This window comes from Antechinus flavipes, chromosome 2 (assembly GCF_016432865.1).
Source record: "Antechinus flavipes isolate AdamAnt ecotype Samford, QLD, Australia chromosome 2, AdamAnt_v2, whole genome shotgun sequence".
Lineage (NCBI taxonomy): Eukaryota > Metazoa > Chordata > Mammalia > Dasyuromorphia > Dasyuridae > Antechinus > Antechinus flavipes.
This window is the reverse complement of record NC_067399.1, coordinates 526,668,529-526,696,204: the sequence shown is the minus strand read 5'-3', so window position 1 is coordinate 526,696,204 and position 27,676 is coordinate 526,668,529. Positions and strand designations below refer to the sequence as shown.

Below are 27,676 nucleotides of genomic sequence, written 5' to 3'. Positions count from 1 at the left end.
ACTCAACTTTTAAGAACCTTGTAATATTTTTCTTCCATGGTAATTTATAATTTTATTTCTAGTTAATATAAGATCTTAATAAACAGAAAGAGAAAAAACTTTTACAGTATCTTCCAGAGTAAGCAGTAGAATTTGTATGATATTGATCAAAAGCCAACATTTTAAAAAAATATATCCTTGAAAATCTGTGATCATTTTTTAAAATTATTTTTAGCCTGGAAAGATTTATGTAAACTGATGTTAACTGAAGTGAGTAGAACCAAATGCACAAAACAATTATGTGATGATCAATTGTGATATACTTGGATCTTTTCAACAATGACATGATTCAAGGCAATTCCAGTAGCTTATGAAAGTACTATTCTCATCCAAAGGAGAACTATGGAGCCTGAATACAGATCATAAATTAATATTTTTACTTTTTTTCTTGTTGTTTGCTGGATTGTTTTTTGTTTCTTATTTTTTCCCTTTTGATCTGATTTTTCTTGCACAGCATGATTAATGTGGAAATATGTTTAGAAGAATTGCACATGTTTAAATTATATTGGATTACTTGCTAAAGAAGAGGGGAAGTGGGGAGGGAGGGAGAAAAATTTGGAACACAAGGCTTTGCAAGGGTAGATATTGAAAACTATCAGCATTGCATGCATTAAAAAAAAGATATTAAAAAAAAGATTCTTTTGTGGTATTGCATGACCTGTGCCATTACCAAAATCATCACCATGTCAAGTAATTACTAGCAAGGTAGAGTAAGATAAGGAGGCAAAAATCAAAAAGGGAAACATCAGAGCACATCAATAACAAAAATACTGTCAGATAGAAAGCAAATCTTCTGGGTAATGAGATTGTACTATTTCATTTGTATACAACTGAAACCAGACTTTGCAGTGATTAGTGTGACAAATGCTGAGGAATATGGTCTAAATATTGAAGAACAAGGTTGAAATTGAAGGAGTTTCACTCTCTCTATCTCTGGATGATGAGTTAATGATGCCCTTTGAGTCCAACAATTGTAAGGAAAGAATTGCAATTCAACTTTAAATTCTTGCTCAGAAGATTCATATCTGCTTAGATTTTTCAAAAAGCTTTGTTCAAGATGGACTTAATTTAAAACTAAGTCAGGCTGAATATATCAGAAGGCTATAAGAGGTCAGGACATTTACTTACTCAAATCAAATTTTATTAGGAGATTCATCAAGTTAAGGCAGAAGCTGGCACCTAATCACTGAGGCCAAATTGTGTGGGATCAGAAATAGACAGTAAAACATGACTTTTCCTGAAAGAATGAATGTGTTTTATTTCTCACCAAGACAATGACAGAAATAAAATGAGATACCTTCATTCGAAAAAAGGTGATGCTTGTTAGTAGGTCAACAGTTGATTTCAGATCTTGAAGTCTCTCTGAATTGCTAGCAGGAAAGTTGTCCTAGTTAATTAGAGAAAAGGAGAAACATACAGGGTAAAGTTATCAGTATCAAACCCTAAGGAAAAAGAAACTGTTTCTTTTTTTAAAGGAAGTATAAATTTGGAATAAATTTTTTTTAAAAAGATATGGAGCTATTAAGATTAAAAAGTTTATTGATGAAATATTTTGGTCTTTATGTGCCATTTCAATTTAAGGAGAAAAACACTTCAAAAGGATTCATCATTATCATGGTCCTCTCAATAAAGAGAAATGGATTTAAAATCAAAAGACTTTGAGTTCAAGTTTTGATGTTGCCACTTTCTATCTGTGTGACCTTAGAAAAGTCACATAATTTCCCTGGGTCACATTTTTCTTATCTGTAAAATGAAAGAATTGGATAAGATGAGCTTTATAATTTCTTCTAGCTCTAAATCTTTGCTTCTATGATTTAAAAAGTGTGGGTATTCCCTTTGCAAATGTAAATTGTAATTTTCCAAAATTCTTAGTGATCACAAGTCAACTATGGGCAACGATGATGGAAAAAAATTCCATCCTCCTTCACTCTATACTCAGAGATTTTATATTTTATATAAATTATATCAAATATCACAAAGAAACAATCAAAGCATGAAACAACATAAATCAGAAATAATAGGTTATACTTATGATAATTCAGAGAAGGGGATTATTTATAACCTTTACTTATAATTTTCTCAATCCTCATAGATTAAAAAAATAAAAACATAGTCTGAGAAATGCCAAACATGCTGAGTAAATCTTTTGGGAAAGATTTTTTTTTCAATGTTCAATATATTTTACATTTAAGGGTCTACTTCCAGGAGTAAGGTGAGGGATTCGTTTAGAATTATTTCTTTTGAGGCACAATGTCCAGAATGGCACTGTAGATTTTACAAGCTCTAGAGCACTGGGCTTGGAGTTAGAAATATCAGCCTCAGGAAAATTAATGGATGCCCATCAATTGGAGAATGGTTGAGTAAATTGCAGTACATGAATGTTATGGAATATTATTGTTCTGTAAGAAATGACCAGCAGGATGAATACAGAGAGGACTGGCGAGACTTACATGAACTGATGCTAAGTGAAATGAGCAGAACCAGAAGATCATTATATACCTCAACAATGATACTGTATGAGGATGTATTCTGATGGAAGTGGATCTCTTCGATAAAGAGACCTAATTCAGTTTCAATTGATCAAGGATGGACAGAAGCAGCTACACCCAAAGAAAGAACATTGGGAAATGAATATAAACTACTTGCATTTTTGTTTTTCTTCCCGGGTTATTTATACCTTCTGAATCCAATTCTCCTTGTGCAACAAGAGAACTGTTCGGTTCTGCACACATATATTGTATCTAGAATATACTGCAACCTATTTGACATATAAAGGACTGCTTGCCATCTGGGGGAGGGGGTAGATGGAGGGAGGGGAAAAATTGAACAGAAGTGAGTGCAAGGGATAATGCTGTAAAAATTTACCCTGGCATGGGTTCTGTCAATAAAAAGTTTTTTAAAAAAAAGAAATATCAGCCTCAGACACTATTAGCTGTGTGATCCTGGGCAAGTCATTTGAACTCTCTTTATTTGAGTTTATGAGAGAGAGAGAGAGAGAGAGAGAGAGAGAGAGAGAGAGAGAGAGAGAGAGAGAGAAAGAAAGAAAGAAAGAAAGAAAGAAAGAAAGAAAGAAAGAAAGAAAGAAAGAAAGAAGAAAGAAAGAAAGAAAGAAAGAAAGAAAGAAAGAAAGAAAGAAAGAAAGAAGGGAGAGAAAGAAGGGAGAGAAAGAGAGGGAAGAGAGAGAGAAAGGAGAAAGAGAGTGGGGGGAGGGCTAGAGCACGCTTTTAACTTTAGGAAAATAAAAACAATAGATTCCTCAAATTAACATGAGGGTTAAGATTCTATTCTACAAATGATTGCTCTGTAATATGATAAACAGCCATTTCAACCAATTTTATATTTTCCTCTTAGGAAGATATTTATGAACATACCCTGTACTTTGACAAATCAATCCTCAAAGAGTTGTGCAATTGATCCAGTAGTTTAATGAACTTTTCTCTCTGTTTAAAGCAAAAAGAAAAAAAAAAGAAGACCACACTCATTGGAAGTTGAATGGATAATTTTTTTTTAATTGCATCACGGGTAAAAGTACCATTTAAAATGCCCAACATAAAGCATGGATTTCCTGCCTTCCTCTTGGGATCTGTTCACAAGGCACGTTGTTTTCAATTTATAGTCATACAAGCATTGCTAGGAGATGATAGGAAGTGTATCAGAAATTGCAAAATGTGTTTTGTTGATCTTCGTTTCTGCCTGCTGCCATACTTCACCATTCCCCTAATGCTGTACAAATGCTCCTGGCACCCAGCCAGGAGCTTTCAGATTAGCATTAGTAAGCACCAACAGTCTCCTTTCTTCTCCTCCTCTCCTGTTCTTTATCTCGATAACCAGCTCATAGTGAGGTAAACAAGCATAATCTCCATGGGAAGGGGAAAACATGAAAATATTTTTTAAAAAACACAAAGGCTTTGAGCCATGTGAAAAATGAGAGTTTCATTTCTAATTAAAATACAGAGGTTTGTCCTAATACTCTTATGAATTCACATTTCTTTCTTTCTTTCAAACACACAGAAGCATATTTGAATGTTACTTAAACTCTAACCTCAGAATCCCCAAAGGGGAAAAAGACAGATTTTTCTAACTCTCTGCCTTTTCAGCTAATCGGACTTATTTTCCAGTATAAGCTTTCTCATTGGAGAGAAAGCTATTCCCTAACTATAAAATGAACACTCCAAGACCACCAAGAATTATTTCACAAATTAAATCTCTTAGGTTCACACACACTACCACCTTCCTGAGCACCTTGCTTATTATTAGAGACTGACTCAGGCTCCATGGATCATTTGAGTCTGATTATGTATTATTTGTTTCAAGTATTTATTAACTCCCTATTATGGCTTGTGCCAGGAACTAAGGGAGAAAAGATGCAAAACAGAAATTCTTGCCATCAAAAAACTTGAATTCTATCAAGAAAGATGGTACAATGTATACAAGAGGCAATGTGCTAATATTAGATAGACATGTTGGTTAGTTGTTGTCCTTCATTCTGGAAGAGGACCTAAATGACATCACTACATGGGGATCAAAGTCCAGGGTGTTTGACTGTGGCTGATCAGAACAAGATGAGCTTGGAAGACTCTACTACAGGTTGGGCACAAATAGTTCATACAAATATTTGGGATGGAGATATCTCTATATTTGCACATCTCACATTTCTTTTGAACTACTGAAATTCTGCATTTCTCATAGAGCAGAGTACCTTCTTTTATGTGAGCTTGTCATGCTGGGAAGTCCTGTGTCAGTAAATAAGACTTGTTCTGACAGAGTTTATATCCCATAAATCAAAATACACTTACCCACAGTGACTACCGATAACCCCAGCTAACAACAAATTCAGAGTAAATAAAGGGCTTTCTGGATGGAGTATGATGAATGACATTATACTTTACAATAGGCTCTTCATCAGAGTTGATTGAATTTGTGTCCAATGAAGTTGCCCTAGCAGAATTCTAAGAAAGTTACATGGATTATTCTATCTATCTAGTATTGAGCAAAAAGTTATTCTAGTGTGATTATCAAAGTGGGAAGTTGTTCCAGCACTATAGAATCCATTGGTTCTTGTATAGAAGGACACCACTTTGAAAATTCACCACAGCTTTACTGTCACCAATGGTGTATCAAAACAAACAAATCAAAAACCTTACCATAAGTCTCTTTTGAACCTCTTTCCCCCCTTTTAAAAATATTCTAGATTGCTTTTGGACTCTGTCAAAATATCTAGTTAGGACTTTAAACTCGTCATTTAATCTCTTTTGGCCTCTGAATCTTCAGTTATTAAATGAAAAGGACCATGACAGATGGACTTCAAGTTCCCTTCAAGCTATGATCCCATGATAGCAAAGTGATTCAGTGCTCTCTTTGTCCAGCTCTTCAGAATATTATATATTAGCCCAACTGTACTTTTAATAAACATATCACTGTAGAAAGAAACCAGTACTCTTTTTTTAATGCACTGAAATTTAAACAGCAACTTCTGTTTCTGTTATTTACCATGTCAAAAATATGCTTTATTGTAACTATAGTAATGGCAAACCTCTTGGGTTAATTCCATTCCAAAATCTCAAACAATTCTCTAAAACAGTAACATTTGCCTATATGAGTGTTCACATTTTAATCTCCAAGGATTTTATTTTATATGTTCGTCAGCCTTCTTCCTCTTCCAAAATCCTACTGTGGTTGTATCTATATTGAGTAGGATCTTACATCTATACGCTTAACTGTGTATATAGAAATAAGAAATTTCCTCCATGTAAAAGAATAGTATTAGCAGCATATAACAACCATATCCTAAGCTGATACATAAATATTAAATAAAAACAAAGAAAAATATATAAAGCTACCAAAGAGCAAACAACAAATAATTCAAGTTCACAGGATCTCAGAAATATTCCACTTTTAACACTAAATTAAATAATCTCTAAGATCCTCTCCTAGTTGTACTATTTAAAGATTCCACAGACATAAAATAGAAGTTATAAATATTTTGAAAAACATTGTTACTTGTCAGTCTTCTCCTGTTTTTTTTAATAATTACTATATATATATATATATATGGTTTAATCCAGTCTGCATTCATATTGAAAAGGTACTATTTCCTTTTTGGTTTTGTATACCCACTGCCTAATAGATTGTCTAGGGCATATTAGTAGGTGTTTAGTAAATGCCTGTTAAATAAATGTATGAATAAGTAGAAGAATGTCATCAGCAAAATAGATTTATGAAATGGATAATAATTATCCTCTACTCTTCAATTAAGTGTCCTTATCCCCCTGTGGCTGTTGCATGACCTCAAAAGTTCTATGACTGACCCAATAAGAGAATACCAAGATGGATCCAATCCTACTCTGTCTCTTCAATAATTAATTGTGAGGAATTCAATAATTAATTGCACCTAATACAACCATACCATTTCCATCCATTATCTCTTAACAGATTCTCCCTTTCCCTCAATGCTATGAAAATGTCTAGCCTCCTCTTTTCTTTCTAGTCAGTCCTTCAGAGCAATTATAAACTAACTTCTACATGGCACTTACCATCATAACATCTCTTCATCTACTACTGAGAAAACTCTCCCCATTTCCTGCATAACCATGCTTCTTTTCCCCGCCTTCACTTTACCATCTGACTGTACCCCTTGAGTGTATATTCTGTATTCTAGGGCAGTCACAGGTAAGCAAGCTTGCAGTCTCCACCTATCACACTTTTTTTTTTTCTTTTCTACTAAATTTATTTATTTTTAATACACATTGCTTTAGGTTTCTCTCCTCCCAAATCCATCCTCCACTTGGATGCCAAATTTATATTCTTAAAATAGAGATCTAAGTCACACCCAAACATAAAAATCATCAGAGTTCCCCATTGCCTTTAAGATAAAATACTAAATTTTCAACCTGACATTCTATGATTTTTGCTGTCTTGCTCCCATCTACCTTTTATTTCATATAATCCTCATTTCAGTCATATCGGCTAACTAATTGTTTTCCTGTGTGACCTTCCATCATCTGGATTCCTTTGCACAAGAAGCCTATCACTCCTCTTCCAAAAACATTCCCTCCTTAACTTGTCTTTTAGAAATTCCTTATGTTTATCAAGGAACAGATTGGGTGCCAGCTACTCCCAAAGCCTTTCCCCATCTCCCGCAGTCATTCATGCTCTTGAAATTACTTCATCATCATTTTACCGTGAGCCAAAGGGAGCACCACAATGTAACTGATAAAGTACTGGGGTTTGGATCGGGAAGCTTGCCTTCCCATCTTGGTAGCTGTGGGGCTGAGAGGCAGCCACACAGATACTCTGTATCTCAGGCATCTCCTTAGGACTTATGTGGAGGAAGGCTCCTATGCTCAGAAAACTATATGGGGTCTAACTATTTCCTAGCAAACAGGGCCAAAAACTCCTTTCAGATTTGTGCCAGTGAGAGAACGTGTTTGGGGACATTCTTCTTGCTTAGTTAAGCCAATGACTGGCGACTTGGGTGATGAGGTGGTCTGGTCTCACATTATCCAGACAGCTTGAAAAGTCACACCACAAAGGACTGAGACAGACTGGAGTGCCCCTCCCCTTCTTACTTATATTTCCCCAGTTGGAGGAATGTAGTGCTATTACTCCCATTTTACAGATAAAGAAACTATAACATACAGAGGTAAATGACTTGTCCAGGAATCGCCTTTACGTTAAGACTGAACTTGAATTTATGTTTTCAAATATCCAAGTCTAGTACTCTAGTAGTGCTGCCTAGGTGCTTCAAACTCCTAACAAATTCTCTCTTACCTTAGATTACTTGAAGAAAGTTTCCTCCCATTTTAAAATAAAATTGCTATGCTTCTCCCTCTTTTCATTATAGTGGTATGGATCTACACGCAGTGGTCCTCAAACTTTTGTTCTCAATATCTTTATCCTATTAAAAATGATTGAGGATCTGTCCAAAGAGTTTTTGTTTATGTGGTTTATGGCTATAGATATTGATCACATTAAAAATAAAAACTAATTATGAATTTGTAGACTCTTCCCAGGATGCTCTGGACCAGACTTTGAGAACCACTGATTACTATACATAATCAGATATGCCCAATATGCACGTTAATTTTGCTAAACCTTTCTGAAAAATGCTGTGGAAGCAGATGGCCTCTGTGTAGAAAAGTTTAAAGGAATATATTTAGAAATTAATATGATATAAAAAGGCATCCATAAAATTAGATAACATTTCAAAAATAAAATACATTTTCTTCAGCAAAAGTAGTTACTAATAAGAACAATAAGTCAGGATTTAAGTTTTTTAAATGAATGGAGCTCAAAGCATTGAGGTAGTTCTGTCTCCTGCTCTGTTTGCTATTTCCTATTACAGAGATTTTTTTTTTTTTTTTGGTAATTACATTGCAGATGAAGCACTGGGCTCTGTTGAAATCCATTCTGCATTTTCTTTCAGGTAAACATGAATGAAGGGACTTCCTTATAAGTAGGTTTCACAGTTGATGATACCATTAACAGACTTTCCCGAAAGGGAGAAAAGCCAAGTGTTCCACAAGGTTAAGCTTTTCCTTATAGCTTAGCCAGGAACAATATTAGAAACAGAATGAGCATAAAACATAGCCTGCTTTGTGTGACAGGTAAAATCCCTTGATGATACTATTCCAAAAGTGAGGTTTGTATAACAAAGCTCAGCTGGGTTCCAATGCATGACCAAAAATGACTACTCTGTTGATATGGCTACAGCCAATTCTCTGGTCCTTGGCCAAGCAAGAATCAATCCATATAACTAAACTACTGGCCCATGGCTATTTGTGTGGTGTGACCCATATTTTGGAAGAACATCAACCTGAATTCAAAGAAGAATGAGAATGCTTTACTTATATTTTAAAGAATTTTACTTTAAAAAGCTTTTCATTCCTATTATTTTATTTGATCTGTATAATAAAAATATAGGCTCCCAGGGTAACTGAGGCACAAAGTAATTAATTGATTGACCTAAGTCATATAGTTCATTATTAAAAACAAACAGATCTAAATCCCAGCTCTATGTTCTCTTCCCTTGATTTATAGGATTTCTGTCCTGTAATGGGCTGAGGCTCAAGTTGATGCACTGAGGTCCCAAGCACGTGAGGCTAAATAATAATTGGATCATACTCTATTAATATATATGCTTGGAGAAAGAATGGCCCCCGCCCACTCTTTGTGCAAGTCCTGATGTGTTGTATAGGAAATGACATTTTTGGTGGGTGGAGGCAGGGAAGTGAAGAGGGAAGCGGAAAGAGAGACTGCTGGCTAGAGTCTTGTCACAGCTGCTTGCATTGCTATCACCACGTCCTTCACCTCTGATTCCCCCTCTGCTAGCTGGCTTCCTGTCGCAGCTGCCCATATTGCTATCCAAATCTTTCTTCACCTCTACGAGAATAAAAATTGAAGATTTTCCCCTTAACCTAAATTCCTGACTTCGGCTGATTTTAAATATGAGGTCATTACACCGTCCTACTGTGAAAGACCATTTAAACTTTTCTCCCCTTTATACTTTGTGTCCTTCTCTCTTTCCAGGTATCTTCATCAGAAAAAGGGAAACAAAACTTTTTCCCAAAACCATATAAACTACCTGATTGCATACACCAAAACATACATTAAGAAGAGAAAAAGCACTCAGGCTACTTCATATCCCTACTTCTTTTGACTTCCTTGATTCAGATTTTACTTTCTCATTCACTATATTTCATATCTATAGACTGAAAATAGGATTTTTAACCAGGTATAGGATAGACCTCCCTCAACCACATAGTCCTTAACACAATGTGGCCATAAAGCATACATTTAAACAATTTACTATTTATTAAAAATATGTGCGCCAAAAAGGTCATTTCTAACAACCATTTAAAGTAGTTGTATATCCATACTTTTCTTATCTATTGCACTGGAAATTGACCTTTTCTTTATTAAATTGTATGATAATAAAGTGAAGTTTCAAAGCTACACTGTGTTTTCACTTGAGAATGAATTATCCCGTCATTCATTTAAAAAATACAACAAAACAAAGCATACAAGAACACAATTTGCATAATCAAGTACACTAATAATTCAACACATAAAGGTTACTTTAATTGGATATTGGATGTTCAAAAATAGAAAACAGTTCCTTATGAATTTGGTATTGGTGTAGGCTTGGCAAAAAACGGGAATTTAATCAATTATACAGATAATTTAAGCTACAAGCACATTTTTTTTTCACTAACCAAATAAACCTGTTTGAGTGGGAATGATACAGATAACTCCAATTCTATCTTCACTTTCCAGGCTTTAATAGAGCCTTGAATTATCTATATTCCTAAAGTGGGATATTATAAATCAAAATTCAATTCCTTACCAAGTTCACTAAACATTCATGAATTCAGTGCTGGTTGACTATTTAAGAGCTGGAATTATAATTGACCTTTTAGACATTTGGAAATAAAAGGAAAATGTTACTTAAGTTTTAGTTTGTGCATTCCTCCCCTTAAACTCCATTTCATGCCCTACCAAAACTATTATTTTCAACTTTTGTGTGATATTTAAATCACATTGACAAATGAGGACTTTATTCATGGCCATGTAGTGGCTGATATATACCTTCTAGTGTGGTCTAGAAGAGAGATTGTGATTAAATTGGAGTTAAATTGACCTGGACTCAAATATTGCCTCTAATGCACACTAACAAGTCCTTAAACTTCTCAAGCCAAGAAGCTGCAGTTCTGTGGATCAGTGAACAGAGATTTTTCTGTGATGATGAAGTCAAAGATCCAGACATTGCTAATAATAATGATTATGATGATAATGGCTCAAATTCTCTTTTCAAACTGAAAAATGCTATTATAGTTCGATTGTTTTATATTCATGTCTGACTCTTCATAACCCCATTTGGTGTTTTCTTGGCAAAGATACTGGAATGGTTTTCCATTTCCTTCTCCAGTTCATTTTTCAGTTGAGGAAACTTAGGCAAACATGGTTATGTGACTTGTCTAGGATCGCACAGTCAGGAAGTATCTGAGATAAGATTTGAACTCAAGATGAGTCTTCCTGACTCCAGCCCCCTCACTCCATCTGCTGTGACACTTAGCTGCCTCCAAATTCTGTTTAATCCTCTTTGAATTAATCTGGTAAATTGAGGAAAAAAGCTTTTGACTCTGTGCTAATAAGGAAAGACTCAACTAGGTGCAAAATTGGGAGGAGGGAAGTCTAGGTTATCCAAATATACTAATAGCTGCCATAAGGGTCACAATTATGGTGATATGGTAGTAAGGATTAGTAAACAATTAAATATTTCACTTTAAAAATTAGAACACAAAGAAAATATCTTTTCTACTACCGAATCAAAGAACATTCTACAGATTTAGATTTAATCAAATTTGGATTCTTCTCTGATTGATCAATAATTGTCGCTATAAATGCATCTTACTAAAAATATTCAAATAAGTATTAAAGCTTTAGCACTATATGTTAAATAGAAATAGGGATGAGGATTCTATAAAAATATTCTGAAAACAAACTAAATCCAAGGACCTGGGAATAAGACCAGGATTAGACTTCCCTAAAAACCTGCAAAGATAAATTAATTTTCCCTAAAAGGCAACAAAGCTATCCCTGCATCTGACTGGATTCTAGTGACCTCAGGGAATAAAAATTCCCACTTACATAGAGTTAGGACTCTTATAACTTGAGGGATATCTTAAGACCACATGAATCACGAAACCCTCCTTTTCTGATCAGATGCATTTCTATATGGAAGTGGAGGGAAACCATGGAATAAGCTAAGGGTTTGTTGCATACCATTGGCTTTTAGGATAGAGTAAATCTACTTTTGCTAATTGTTCAATGACTCACAATTTACCACTGATAAGTACTGTAGTCAAACTTATCTGTAACAGCCCTATAGACTAAAGAATATAAACAACTATGGGAAAATCAACTTAGAAAAGCCAGTCATTGTAACATACTAAAAACATACTTACACCAAAGTTGGTAGCAGCAAACCGATCTGAGGCAGATACCTGCACATTAGTTGAGACTGTTGGGTGGGCATAAAAAGCATTTATGTTTGCCAGGAGGGTACTCATCACTGCTGGGACACCAGGACACATGTACTTAGAAGACAGACATGAAAAGTGCCTGCAATACAAAGGAATTAAAAGTTTTTACTGCATGTCATGTTCATTTAACAAAGGTAGAACATTAAAAAATATATTTTTCAAATATATAGCATGCACATACCAAAAAGAAGATATAGAACTACTACTTCAAAGACAAAGAATTTCTTTATCAAATTTGACCTTCTCAAGTGCAAGATAACTAATTAGGCCTTGTTCTGATTCTTTGAATCAATTTGGTAGAGAGGATAGAATTAAATATTCAAAAGCCAACTTTGTTGACCTTAAGAAACTGTCAAAAAGATTGAGGTCTTTTTTTTTTTTTTACTTCAATGCCATCCTCTCAATAGTCTTCTTCCCATATACTTATACTGATGTTTTAAACATTTATCATAGTTAAACTTTAGGGATATGGACTAAACCTCTGATTTTTTGACATAAGGAATGCCCAACTGAGCAAATTCTATTTACCAATACAGGCCAGTACCCCATTGATAATTTATAGTCTTAGAGAATTACCAAGACCACTGAGAAATTAAGTAACTTGTATAGGATTATATAGCCTAAATGTATGAAAACCAAGATGTGAACCATCCTGAGTAAAACGACCGCTCCTCACAAAGTCTATTTGTGCTCTTCATTTGGTAGGTATACAGGTGAGTCTGAGTTCTCAAAGGCTATGTTTAATAAACAGATTCAGTGTCTTTATTTTTTATTCCTACTGGAGATCAGGTATGCAAAGGGAGATCATTATTAAATAACTTAGTGTACAGGCAATTTCATTTTAAAAAATGTTTACATCCCCAGGATAATACACCATGATCAAGTAGGATTCATTCCAGGAATGCAGGGCTGGTTCAATATTAGGAAAACTATCAGTATAATTGGTCATATTAACAAAAAACATATGATCATCTCAATAGATGCAGAAAAAGCATTTGATAAAATTCAATATCCATTCCTATTAAAAACTCTTGAGAGTATAGGAATAAATGGACTTTCCCTTAAAATAATCAGTAGCATCTATTTAAAACCAACAGTAAGCATCATATGCAATGGGAACAAACTGCAACCATTCCCAATAAGATCAGAAGTGAAACAAGGTTGCCCACTATTACCATTACTGTTCATTATTGTATTTGAAATGCTAGCTTTGGCAATAAGAGTCAAGAAAGAGATTAAAGGAATTAGAGTAGGTAATGATGCTATGATGGTATATTTAGGTGGGGGGAAGGAGGGGAAATATTGGAACAAAAGATTTGGCAATTGTCAATGCTATAAAATTACCCATGCATATGATTTCTAAATACAAAGCTATTAAAAAAAAGGATAGTTTGTATTCTGTTCCTCTAATACTCCCTTGAAGAAAACTTATATTAGAAATGTGAAATTCCTGAGGAGTCTACAACCTTTGGTTTTCATTTCTTGAACCCAATATATATTTTCCAACACATTTTCTGAGAAATTCCCTTGTGCCTTCTTTAATACCAGTCATCAATTGTCAAGTGCAGATTGACATAATTTGGAGGCTTTCATCAAAGTTTCCATAGATGTGATTTCTTGTCCTTTGCAACTAACATTGGCACATAAAATGTCATTATCTATTATCTATCTACATATAGAGATGTCTCTCTCTCTCTCTCTCTCTCTCTCTCTCTCTCTCTCTTTCTGTGTGTGTGTGTGTGTGTGTGTGTGTGTGTGTGTGTATGTGTGTGTGTGTGTGTATTTGCTACGCAGGTCATGACCTAGGCAAGCCAAAATCCAATGAAATGATTCTTTTTGTTACCATTAGATCTTGGGAAAACAATTATGCTAACAAGTTTATTCACCTACATGAACTTCAATTCATTTTCCCATTTTGCAGCAATTTCTTTTTTGTTTGTTTGTTTCATTTATGGTAAAATATTAAAATGAATCTGAGTCAGCAGAGTCAAAATGTTTGTCAGCACACTGCATCTGGGGCCTATCTTGACTTATGTCTAGCCAGTAAATTCAGATAATTCTGGAGATGAAAGTTAATCTGATAACTTTGTACAGCCCTGCCTCACTTAAATCCAATTTATTTGAAAGTTAAGACATCATACTCCCGATGTCATTGGTCCTCTTCAAGAATGGAGAAACAACAAAAAACAAATAAAATCCAAATCAACACATAATCCCTGGTCTCAGGAAGCTTCAGTCTAATGAAATAAATAACATGTAAACAGCTTTGCAAAAACAAAATACACACAAGATAAATTGGGGATAATCTCAGAAAGAGTGAACTAAGATTAAGGAGGATTGAGAAAAGGCTCTTTGTAGAAAGTGGGATTTTAGAAGATGACTTGAAGGAAATCAGCAAAGACAGAAGTCAGAGCTGAGTAGGAAGAAATTTTCAGGGATGAAAGAGAGCTAATCAAAATACCCAGAATTGGTAGGTGGAATGTTATGTGTGAGGAGCCAAAGACCAGTATAATTGGAATTCATTGGAAAGAGTTATGTTAGTATTTGTTGACAGTTTAGGAACTATGACATTCTTAGCACTCTCTTCCCACTTATTTACCAATTTACTTTTGTTAATACAGAACAGAAAACAAAACTGTGTCATTTTCTTTCTGTATCCATTTTAATGTACCTCCCTTCATATGATACGGTGCTGCAGTAGTATGATGATAGGAAAAGGAAGTACAAAATTAGGAGATTGAGGAAAGTATGGTTAATGGCACATGGTCACTAATTTGAGATTGTACATTTTAGAAATAGCCACAAGTACCATTATAGTGCATAAGGAAATTGTTCTTAGAGGCAAGAAGGTAGCACAAGGGATGGTGTAGTAGATCTTAATAAAGAATATAAGAGTTCAAATCCTGTCTCAAGCATTTAAAAGATGTATGACACAGGGCAAATCAACTAATGTTTTCTTGTCTCAGTTTCCTCATCTCTAAAAGAGAGATGAAAAAGAATAAGCATTTATGAAATATTTTATATATGTTTCAGGCACAAATATACCAAATTCCAACTCATTTGATCCTCATAACCACCTTAGAAATCATTACTCTTTTATGATCCCCATTTTACAGTGGGGAAAAAAAAATTGGTGGGGGAGGGGAGGGAGATAGCATATTCTTCCCAGGGTTTTTATAAAAATCAATATGAAGTAATAGCTGTAAAGCACTTTGCAAACAACAAAGTACTAGACAAATGCACTTATTACTGTTATTTTTATTATTGCTGTCTCTATTTTCTTTATGATAGGTATACTTATCTACCCATAAGTCTTTCCAGCAATATCAATTTCTCTACAAATACAAACACAATATTCTAATTCCCAGGTCAAAGGTCTGACTATTAGATGCTTGTCCAGCAAGTAATATGTAAGCATATTATTCTAGTGACTGAAGCATCAATTTCATATATGAAATTAATAAGCGTTTGTTGATTTGGAAAGTGGAATTTATGTGTGCATTTAATAAGGATAATTTAAAGATGAATGACCAATTTTCAACCTGCCCTAGCAGAGAAATTTTCTAAATGGGGATTTCCTATGTGGATGAAATCATAGTCCAACAGTTTTCCTGACTGGAGGAGGGAAAATGTATTCAGATTACATTTTTTTTCCCTACTATATCAAATCACTAGATCAGCAAATATCATTATTTTGGACAATATCCCTCTTGGGCCATCTCTCAATTTGCATTTTCATTAACAGTTGTATTCTATAAGGTGGCTGCTATTGTTAGGTTCTAGGGTAATTATGGGTTGTTGCTCCAACTACTGTAGCTCTAAAGCCCTCAAGCAGTTAACTTTCATTAACAATCAGTAAATATATTCAATTAGCTTTTGACAAAGGTATTTACCAAGATGGCAGAATAAAAACAATTCCTCTCAATAACCTGGGGGCACACTCTTTAACAAATACATAAATACATAGCTTAACTTTAGAATAAACATTGGTAGAAGCACAAGGATAGGAATCATTTTCCTGCTACTGCAATTTCTTTTCTTCTTTGCAGACTCCTCACATAGCACTGTTTTCATATATTGATTCAGAGGCTGACAGATTCTCTCAATCAATCTTCATCTACTCAGCCCCACTCTTCAGCTTCCTTTTGTGTGCTGTCTCTATCCATTATATTTAAGCTCTTTGAGGGCAGGTACTATCTTTCTTTTTCTTTTTTTTGTATTTAGGTGCCTAGCACAGCACCTACCCAAAATAGGCTTGTAATAACCGTTATTGAATTGAATCAAAATATATTTTTGCGTGTGCTGTTAACTACCTTTATTCCCTTAATTGGCTTAAAGACCAATTCTTATAAGTGATTAAGTATATATACATTTGTAGTGAATTTGTGGAGAATTATTTAACATCTCCCCAATACCTTATGATTATATTCATAGCTCTGTGGCTCTATTGCTCAGTCTGAAAGAAGAGGTGAAATTTCTTTCTTAATATATTCTCTTCTGAAATATTTTTATAAAAACTTCCCTTTGCAATTTTCATGTTTTCATCAAGGATTTTCTTGAAACATTTATAGACCAGTCATATCAAGTTTTATTTTTATTTTGGATCTCAAAAGTTAATTATATGAATTGGCAGTTGCCATATAGAAGTCTTTCTGGCTTTTTTTGTCATTAAAGGCAACATCTATCATATTTTAAATTCTTTTGTTTTAATCTTCAATTTTTAAAAGTATCTTGACAATTGACATTTATATTATACTGATTTAGCCTGATAATTAAAACTGGGTAATATCAGTGATACTTTTCATGATTTACTTTTAGTGATCACAGTTAATATCTTGAAGTTTTCTATTTTCTATTTGTATATTAAACAGTCATATCTGTCAGGATTTGTGCTGATGAATGTGGGTTTATCCATAAAATATAATCCAAAATATTCCATAAACTAGGGATTGTTTGTTTCACATTTTTAACCTGGAAATATATTATGTCTTCCCCCACTCCTTTTATAAACTTGTTTCTGCCTTAAATAGCTCAGTTTTTTAAGGGTTGTTGCTAATGAAATCAATATATTTGGTACAAAAATTGTTCTCATGATTCCCTAAAACTACTCAGTAAGACTACTCTATAAATAGAAAAGAAATAGATGATCAAATGATTGAATAAATGAGCAAATAAGCAAATCACTAAAGTAGAAAATTTAATATATATGTATGTTAATTAATCCATAATCTCTGCTATACATAATACATATTTCTTTTTTTTCTAAACATATTTTCACCTTTGTCATTCTGTACAAGAAAAATAGGATCAGACGGGGAAAATGAGAAAGAAAAAACAAGCAAGCAAACAATAACAACAACAAAAGGTGAAAATGATGGGGGTGAATTCTGAAACTGTGTCCCCTTAATCTGTAAAACAAGGGAGATTCAGAGTTTCAAGTCCTCCTCTGGGAAAGCATATCTTCCCAGACAAGTTAAGTGGCTTCATTCATTTATAGATCTTGGTCACATAACCTTCTATTGATCTTTTGGGGGTGGCCCAGATCCCATTCAGGAAATTCCCAAGACTCTGGGGAAAAGCCTTCAAAATGACTTTATTTAATTGGAGATCTGGGCCTGATATTCCTATTGAGTGGTTTCAAACTCCAAGATAAGTACTCCATTTTCAACTGGAAATCTAGGCCTAGGGGCATTGACAACATTGAAGGAATCTCATTCAATGGAAGCCCTACCCCCAGACTGCCAATAAAAGACAACGGGGAACTCCAAATCTTTGCAGAAGTCTGAAGCAGGATTATGCTTTGTCAAGGGACTTCTCTTCTTGGCACAGCTGCTTGCCAGGACTCCTGCCTGCTGTGAAGAGACCCTCTTCTCAATGATAACCTTTGTTATTTCTCTGCCAGGACCTCTTGCCAGAGGAGTCTATCTTCCTAGCAAAACTGGCTTTTAGTACCAATAAAAATCCCTCTGTCATTCAGACTTCTCAGGTTCTCGAATTCTTTCACATTGGACCTATACACCCAATCAACCCACCTCAATTCTCACACTTCTCCACTACCACTATACTAGCATCAAAAACACTGTTTTGTTATTCATACTCAGTCCCCATAGTCCTCATTCTAGATGCAGATGGCCACATCCCTCACAAGTCTATGATGTATTTTTCTTAAGCATATTCCTTACACTGACATTAAGTATGAGAGCAATTCCTCTCATCATCTATGGTAATTAATATTACACCTCGATTGGTCAAGTCAACAGAAGAATTTCAGGAGTGAAGGCTTTCCCCAGAGTGGAAGATTCCTACACAAAAAGATTGCTTGTTTTTTTGTTGGTTGTTGTTGTTGTTGTTGTTGTTGTTTGGTTTGTTTCTTTTCTAAGCATTTTGTCCACAACCAGGATTTGATTAGATGAACATGAGACTTCTGAATAAGTAGGGAAGATTACCTGTGTTCTTTCAGTTTTATGCTTAAAATCCATTTCTTTCAAAACCTCAAATACCATCATTTTCAGGCATCAAAAATCCAAAGAGTTCATTCTAATACTACTTGCAAAGAAATTGATTCTATTTGAACTACAACAAAAGACTACAACATTGAAAACATTGATAATAGCAAAAAGGTAAATATGAAAGGAAAGATAGAAATTCCCAGAACATACTCTGATTCTACTATTTGCTTGGTGAAATTCATTATAGTGATCCTTCCACATCAAATTTCCATATGTTGTGGATTCTTGAACAAACAATAAAAATTATACATTTACTCAAAGTCCTCAAAGATGTCCCTATAGCTTCTAAAGATTATTGTCTCATCTAAATTCAGTTACTCAAATTTAATTTTTGAACTTCAGGAACAGTAAACTTAGAAAAGTGCTATCCCACTAAATTCATTCTGTCCATAGTGTTTCAATATAATAGTAGGCATAATAACAACAATAATAGCAATAATTTACTTTTATATAACAGTTTAAGGTTTGTAAGGCACTCTACCTTTATTCTCTGGTTTGATCCTCATAGTAACTCATTTTACAGATAAGGAAACTTAGCCTTAGAGCAGTTAAATGACTTTGCCCAGGATTATAAAGTTGAGTTAATGTCCAAGATTATAATTTTAACGCAGGTAGATCTGATTCTAAGTGAAACCTTTTATCTACTAAGACAACCCATTGCCTTTATAGATCAAAAAACCCTGACTCTAAGAGATAATTAGTGGTCTATATCTAAAATCTGAATGATGGACATTAGGTGGGAAGCATAATTGCAAAAGGGAACTGAGAAGATTTCAGCAGAGGAGAAAGGGAAGAGATAAGGGGAAAATGAATTTGGGGGCTAGGGTTTGTATCAGACCAAATTCTATTGTGAAAACAAAAATGGAGAGCTTTCCCTCATCCAAGTTGGCATGAGACTTCCATTGTGTTTGGCTCCTGCTGCTCCTTAAGGAGTTTTTCTCATTCATGCTGGGGAACTTGGGGTACATTTTGATAGTAATATTCTAAAAACCGTGAGGGTTGCTGCCTTCTATGCAGGATTCTGAGATGTTGCTTGTTTGCAACTCAGTGAAAGGGAGGCACGGGGACTCTAGTTTCCTCTTCTGCTGAGGTTTTTGGCATAATGTGACTGTAGTCTGGGAAATTGGTAGAATTATATTCCTTGTTATTTATCCTATATTATTTATATATTGGAAGGGGAGTTAGGTGATAACAATAGATACAGAGCTGGGCTGGAATAAGGATGGCCTGAGTTCAAATTCAAACTCAGACCTTGTTAGCTATGTGATCCTGGGCAAATTACCTAACCCTGTTTGTCTCAGTTTCCTCATCTGTAAAATGAACTAGAGAAAGAAATGACAAACTGCTCCAGTATCTTTGCCAAGAAAATCTCAAATGGTGTCACAAAAAATCAAACGGAACTGAAAAAATGACTGAACTAGAAAATATTGAGGCTATATATGCATGTATATCTATGTTTATGTGTATTTTATGTAGGGATATATCTACAGATAAATAACATATAGATGCATATAGTGTGTGTATATATATATATATGATATAGATATATCTATCTAGATAATATAGCTTTTCATCATTATAATGTCATATAACAAAGTAAATGTGTTGATCATAAGAAACAAATTCAGAGAGACTGATGGGATAGAGTCTCCATGAGTATCATTTTGAGTAGATTGTACCAGAACTAGATTCTAAATACATGGAAGTAACAAGAGTACTACAAAAATGCATTAAATTGTTTATTTAGAAAATAAATGACTTGAGATTTTATATATATATATATATGTGTGTGTATATATATAGTGGTGTAATGGTAAGAAAAGTGGCTTTAGAGTTTGAAGAGTTGAGTTCAGATCCCACTTATGAGTCAAGTGGGTTCTGCAAAGGATAGAGTGTTAGGCTTGGAACCAGAAAAAACTGAGTTGAAATCCTGCTTTAGATAGCAGTATTTATCTAGTCACAGGCAAGTGACAATCTCTTTCAGGACCAGTTTTCTTATTGCTAAAAATGGGAACAATAATAGTAACTTCTTCCCAGGGTTGTTTTATCAAAAGAGACAATACATGTAAAGAATTTTGTAAACCTTAAAGTACTAAATAAAGATGATAATGATGAGGTTTGTTATTGCTGCAAAAGTCATTTAACCTTCCTAAGTATCAGTTTCCTTATTCATAAAATGGGGGTGGGAGGTTGTATCAGATGCCCTTTGACAGTCCTTTCAATTATATATATATATATATAAAACCCCAAAATCTTTTAAGAATGAAAGGACTGCTAAAGGAAATGTATTGGGGTTCAATCCATTGATTGACTGATTTTTGAATAAATATGCTCTATTATTTAATTTTATGATGAAAAGATTCTAGAAAATAATGGGTTTTTTTTGTATCCTACAGCAATTTTTAAGGATTCAGCATAGAGCTTAACATCCTACATTTCACCTTTGACTTATATTTGGTAGGGTGAGAATCTATAAGTTGATGCAGGAAAACTTATGAATTGAATGTAGAATAAAATGAATCATTGGCTATTAAATAATTATTTGTCATTAAGTTTAATATGTAGCATAGAATTTCCCCTTATCACAAATAAAATATGAAAGCATGGAAAGCATAGCAAGAAAAAATATAAATACATTTCAATCTTTTTCTTTTCTTTTCTTTTTTAAAATGGTAATTTTAATGCCATAAGCAATATCTTACCATGAAATGTATGGTTTATTAACTACTATGCCTTTAGCTTATGGCTTTTTCATATTTTCATATTAAAACCCAAGTATCATAAGCAGATGATTATTTACTGCTAACACATCCAGAATACTTACTTAGCTGCTTTTAGTGTGATAGTTTATCATGCCACCCAATTATTCTGTGAACATTTAGTAGGCATACACAGTAGTTAATGTGGTAATGTACTTTATGGTTTTTGAGTGTTAATGGTAACTTACATAGAATCAAGTTTTTCATGATTAGCATTTGAATTTCTAGAGAATTAGATTAGTTTTTTGACACATATTCTTTTGGGAAAACTGAATGAAATATTTCATTTTTCACTTAAAATTCAACTAATATTATTTCTATGTTATATTTACCTTAAGAACAAAAGAGAAGTCCTAAATAAGGCATGAGACAAACAACGTTAGCAGCCATTACCAGGCTTAATCTAAATGAAAAGTCTAAGTAATTTAACCAAAATACTGACTCTCAAATCTTCAAAGAAGGAATTTTGTCTAGAGTAGGGGAATGAAACTTTGCTTCAAAGTTCCAAAACTTAAAGGGCTCTCTTCGCATTTTCTTCAGTAAGTAAAAATAACTGAACTTTATACATATTGATATAAAATAATTCATTAGAATGTAAAATTAGGAGATGATACATTTCTTCACCTTTCCTTTGACCCCTCTGGTAGCATGCTTGTTAAACTTTTTCTAGAACTTGTGACTCTCCCAGCATCTCATAGTCTCTTTATTTGTCCCTGAAGGCAGTGTCCAAAGGTCCCTCTTCTCCATCAATATTAAGTTCTGCCATCTTTCATGAGGTTTTCCCCTTAGACTGATTTCCCTAGATTCCAGAAATTTTTATTTAGGGCTCTCGTAATTCATAACAAAGAACATTTTTTGATGAATCAGTTGTATACTGTCCCCAAAGTCTTGTTGTCATTTTAAGGTTCATTCAGTCGCTTAAAATGGCACCAATACTTTTGAATATAACCTAATGGCTGAAGGGGAATGCTAAAAACAATATGTAAATAATAAGTGCCATTGCTTCCTCAAAGTTCTTTTATTTTTAGAAGCCTGAAAAAAGTTAAAACAGTGCCTAGGTACAGACTAATGGCCCCACTCTAGAACTTGCCAGATAAAATGGTGAGTTCAATTTTCTTGACATCCCAACATGTAAATTAAGGAACTGATATGGGAATTGTAGATGGCAACTGAAGAAGTAAGAGAATGTCAGATGATTGAAGAGCTTATCAAGATGATTTTCCAACAGCCAGGTTTTCACTAGTAAGAATAGGTGGATTAGATGGAAGACAATTTATTATTGTCAGGAAAAAACAATAATTCTGTGTTTTTTCATATTAGAGTTTTAAACTAGTTTTATAATGAAATAAGTATAGAAGCTCTAAATTGTGAGGTCAAGCTTGAAGAAAATTTGTAATCTCTTATTCAGATTCACCAAAGATGATTTAGCTTGGGGGAAGATAAGGGTAAGAAGACCTATGATGTGTACCAAGACAAGGCATTATATCCTGATGATTGAAAAGTAAGTGGTGAAGTGAAGTAATTGGTTCCTTAGAATCTCAAGAAATTTAAAAATCTCTGTCCTTTCCCTTACAAGACATGACTAAAGGGCAATGCACTACATTATTAAAAATGCTTTGGCTTCAGTTTTGCAATAAAATTAGTCTGGTGTCAAAACAAACAAACAAACTACCAGTTTCATCAAGGTTATAACAAAGATGATTTTTAAATTGTTATTAATGAAAGGGTTTAGTGGCATATTTGCTGCTGAGTAAAACAGCGACAATTGCTACTTTAAAAAAATTAATGTCATTAAGAAATACAAATATTAAAGCTGATGATAGTCATTCTAGTAATAATAAAGAGGAAATTCTTCCTGAAGAGATGAGAAAGGGACTGCTGGAATAAAAAGCAACTTAAGATCACCTAGTGAATACTGATGTGGGACCACAGGGAATGCCAGTGAGACATTCATTCCATAAGGTTCAAGGGAGGGGAGATAAATAACAGTGGTTGGGAATTCCCTGCTGACATTCCTGCATTAGAGATTTGCCAATTTGACTCTATAAGGATCTGCTGCCTTCTTTGGGTTTGTGCCCAGGATATGCCAACAATTGTCCTGAAATCATTACCTACTTCTGGTAATTCATATGGAGTCAAATGATATTGCCAGAAGGGATATGTCCATCAATAAGCAATTTTTAAGACAGCTAAAAGGTGCCAGGAACTGTGCTGAGTACTAGGAATACAAAGAAAGGTTTAAAAAATTGTCTCTTTTCTTGAGGAACTCAGAAAATAATTGCTGAGAATTATTTAGTTCTGGGGCAAACAAAAGCAAAAATGAAAGGATTTGAGGGCACAGTACCTTTCATCATTTCTATTGATCAAAGGCAAGGTTTTTTTTTTATGAGAAAGAGAAAGCTGGGAAATAATTTGTAAAAATGATAGTATCTTAAAAATAGAATTTAGATTTCTTACTCAGTGATAAAATGCAAGAATGATGGATTCTTGACCAAGGATAGTGTCCCTAACAAAGAAAGGTAAACACATTTGCTAAGAGTCTTGAAAAGGCAATCAAAAGGTATTTAAACTGAAAAAAGAAGGGGGATTGAGAAAATGGCTTTTGTAAATCCATCAAGCTAAAGAAAATAGAGATTGTAAGAAAAGGAATAACAGCACAGAAGACCAGAAATTCTTATCAAAGAAAGGAACTAGCAATGGATCAAAATATCCTATGTTTATATGCAATATAAGGCATGCATGTAAGACATTGGTAATGAGCCAGCAGAAAGAGAAACCCTACTGCAAGGAGATAAATTTGATTTCATCTATGTTACTAAAGCTTGACAGATCTTAAAGCCTGGAATATTGTTCTGGAATATCTACGTTTTATTTAAGAGGGACAGGATAACAAAAAGAGGAGTCAGAGTAAGACTGTACACAAAGCTAGGAAGTGTTAAGTGTCTGAAGCTGGACTTGAGCTCAGATCCTCCTAACTTCAGGGTTGGTGCTCTCCCCACTGGGCCATCCAGCTCCCCAAGAAGGAAAAATATAAAAAGTCAAAGAGCACATCTTTGGAGGAACTTGGTTCTTCCTTATTTGGATTATTAAAAACAAAAGCTGCGTTATCACCTAGATAGTATCACCAGGTAGGTTTCAGGGGGTATTCTAGTTCAGGCAAACATTATAATATAAAACCTCAAATGTCTCTCCTAGTTCTAGGATTTTCTGTGAATCTTGGAAAGCAGTCCAAAAATACTGACACTTTTTGCAAATCAGAAAGCACATATAACTTCTTATTTCCTAATGATTAATAGCTAGCAGAATTGAAAACCTCAGTAATTAAGAATTTCAGACCTTATCCATTGCTTATCTTACATATGACACAAATAAAACCCAGAAAGATGAAATAATTTGCCCATGATCAAACAGCTACTTTGTACCAGAACTGGAAATGGGGCCCAACTCAACAGTTTTCTTTTCTTTACATTATACTCTCTCTCTCTCTCCAATTATAATTGAGCTTACAAGATTTCCCACATGAGGTTGTCGCCAATTGTATAATGAGTCAGAGATTGGCTTTTGCTTCAGAAGGTAATGAGAAGTAAATATTTGGGAAAATGAAGATAATAAGACAGAAGCACTGAATAGAAATCAATGAGTCTCAGGTCTGTCTTAGAAGAAACTCTAGAGGAAAACTTGTATAGATGAAAGGAAAAATTATCTGCAATAATTAGCAATAGAAACACTTTGAATATTTATGCATTGCCATTTTTTATGAAGAGCATAGAACATTCCATTTGTAATATTGCATCCATCCTAGACACGTGAGAGATTCTGTAGAATTCTCAGATCCTTTCTTTTTGTTCAGCAAACTTTGTGACTACTTACCGAACCAAGTAAGGCCAGTTTGCAAAATGATGGGAAGGTATGACTTCTTGTTTGAGACAAAGGGAGGTATCATGGAAAATATCAGGATGAGTAGGCAATATGAGCCACAGAGGCAATGAAGGAGATTTATACTTCTCCCATTAGTCTTTTTTGTGATATGCCATAATGAATGTCTTTTGCACAATTGGCTAAGAAGTATTACCTTTGTCAGATGAACCTTCCTTACATTTTCCAAAGAAAAAATTAGTTTGATTCAGTTTACTTATCCTCAATAATGTAGTATAATTAAGTAAATTGAAGTTAAGTAAAGTGAACAGATAGTTTTGTTTTTCACTATTTTTGCTCAATTTTTTTCTTTAGAGATAAGATCATACCCTAAAAGAGACATAATTAAGAATTTTCAAACTCAGAGAAAGTTTAAAGAACCATATCTAGGACAAGAGATTTTTAAAAATTGCTGAAGGTGGGTCAGAGCAGGGGAGGAGCTCATTATCTGGTACATTTCTATGTTAAAAATGTATTTTTGCCAACTTGGTGGTAAACTATCTTGGGTCTCTACTGCTACAGTGTTGTCATTACTTTCTCAATTCACTGGGTTAGGCCAAAGTTCTGGTTAGCCTGTCCCTATTTGTAGCTAATAGTTATAATTGTCTAGCTAATACACAAAACACACACACACATACACACACACACACACACACACACACACACAATCAAATTTTAGGAAGAAACTTCAGATTCTCTGTATCTTAACTAAGAATACTTTTAACACCAAATAAGGAATTACCTGGAATTGACTCTTGATGATTTAAACAATTTTGTCTAGTCCTCTATCTCTGATAAAGGTAACAAAAAATGCCATTGGTATATAGTTGCATGTGATAAACTTTTTTTTTTCTTACAAGGACACATTTTCTTTCAGATCTTCTGGTTTGCCCTTTTCATATCACAGAAAGCTTTAGGAGTCCCCAAAATTCTGTAATACTTGAACTAAACAACATAACAACATATTTACAATAAATGACACTTCTCTTAGCAAAAAGGATAGTCTTCTTATTCTTTCCTAAGTCAGAAAATAACTTTTTCAGATTCATGATTATAATTGCTGTGTGGGAACTAATCTTGCTAGATTTTACTTTCTAGTCTTTGATCAATCACTTATTCAAACAGAGAAACCACACACTCTTTTCTCTGTTGTTATGAATGTTCCAGAATTAAGATGATATTTTTCACGCAATGAATAGAGCTAAAAAAAATTAGGGCCCCAAAGAAAATGTCTTGTGGGAAAAGGTCTGTCCATTTACTGTAAATTTGAAGGATCCTAGGGAACTGGGAAGTATGATTTAAGTGTTCAGATTATTTACTAGCAAAATAGATTGTTTTCCTTTTCATTACAACAAACACAGAGAAAGGAAATCTAATAATTTACCTTCAGAATTTCTCTTTTAATAAATATTGTCCTATTTTTTTCTTTCTGGGTGCAATTCCTTTAAAATCATGAAAATGTGATAAAGAGTTATATGTTTGGAGTGGGACACAATTGAGATTTTAATAAAGGCTTTAATAATAATAAAGATCATGGCTACTACATAATGGTAACAAAAAAGTTAGAAGAATAATCAAAGAGAAGATATTTTATTCCCCACATCATATTTCAAAGACTTATAGGGGTTAAACTTGGAGTTATGTTCGGCAAATGAACAGTCTTTTGACAAAGTCCAAGTAATCTATTTCTATCCATGTTCTCCTGGGGGTGACCTTTGGATTGAAGCGTAGTCACATAGCCACAGGCTTGGCATCTACCTTAAATATGGATTAATTTTATAAATATCAGTAACCTAAGCAAGATATATTTTATCTGGGTCTAATTTTTTTTTAACACTTGGCATTCTCTATCTTATCTAGCCTGGAAGTATATTCATTCATGGGCCCATTTCCATTGTTGTTTGTCATGGAAGATGTGACTTGCTTTATTTCTGACCTGTGTTTCTTTACTTTCTTGGCCTATCTTTGCCAAAAAGAAAGCTTCAAAATGGCATGAGAAAATTTATTCAATTAACTTTTCAACCATTTTTGAATTTATAATTTATAAAAATCCACAGCATCGTGAAAACTATACTAGATTTATAGTTAGAAAATCTAGATTTAAATCCATATTCTTACCTATGTGACTTTAGGCAAATCACTAATCCTCTTGAGTTCTCAGTTTTCTCATTTACTATATGAGGGTGTTTGGAATTGACTTCTCCTAAAATGTTTCATTTTCCAAATCTATGATTCTAAATTCATTCATGTATACTGATTAACTCTTAGTCCAATGATACACTGGGAATTATGCTTATACTGCATCTTCAAAACTGCCTATTATCAAAGGCATCTCAACAATATACATTTCAACATCTAACAGAAAATATCTAAAACTGGGATGTCAAACACATGAACTGTGGGGTATATG

General features: G+C 33.9%; 1 protein-coding gene across 1 annotated transcript in view; it reads right to left on the bottom strand.

The window, feature by feature from the left end:
- Positions 1-27,676, bottom strand: part of UNC13C (unc-13 homolog C) — a 744,392-nt gene that overhangs the window by 341,130 nt on the left and 375,586 nt on the right. Inside the window, exons 13-15 of the mRNA XM_051980682.1 lie at positions 12,006-12,162; positions 3,411-3,479; positions 1,337-1,426 (exon numbers count right to left, since the gene is read on the bottom strand). Coding sequence (XP_051836642.1) covers positions 1,337-1,426; positions 3,411-3,479; positions 12,006-12,162 — 316 coding nt within the window. The remainder of the gene's footprint in view (positions 1-1,336; positions 1,427-3,410; positions 3,480-12,005; positions 12,163-27,676) is intronic.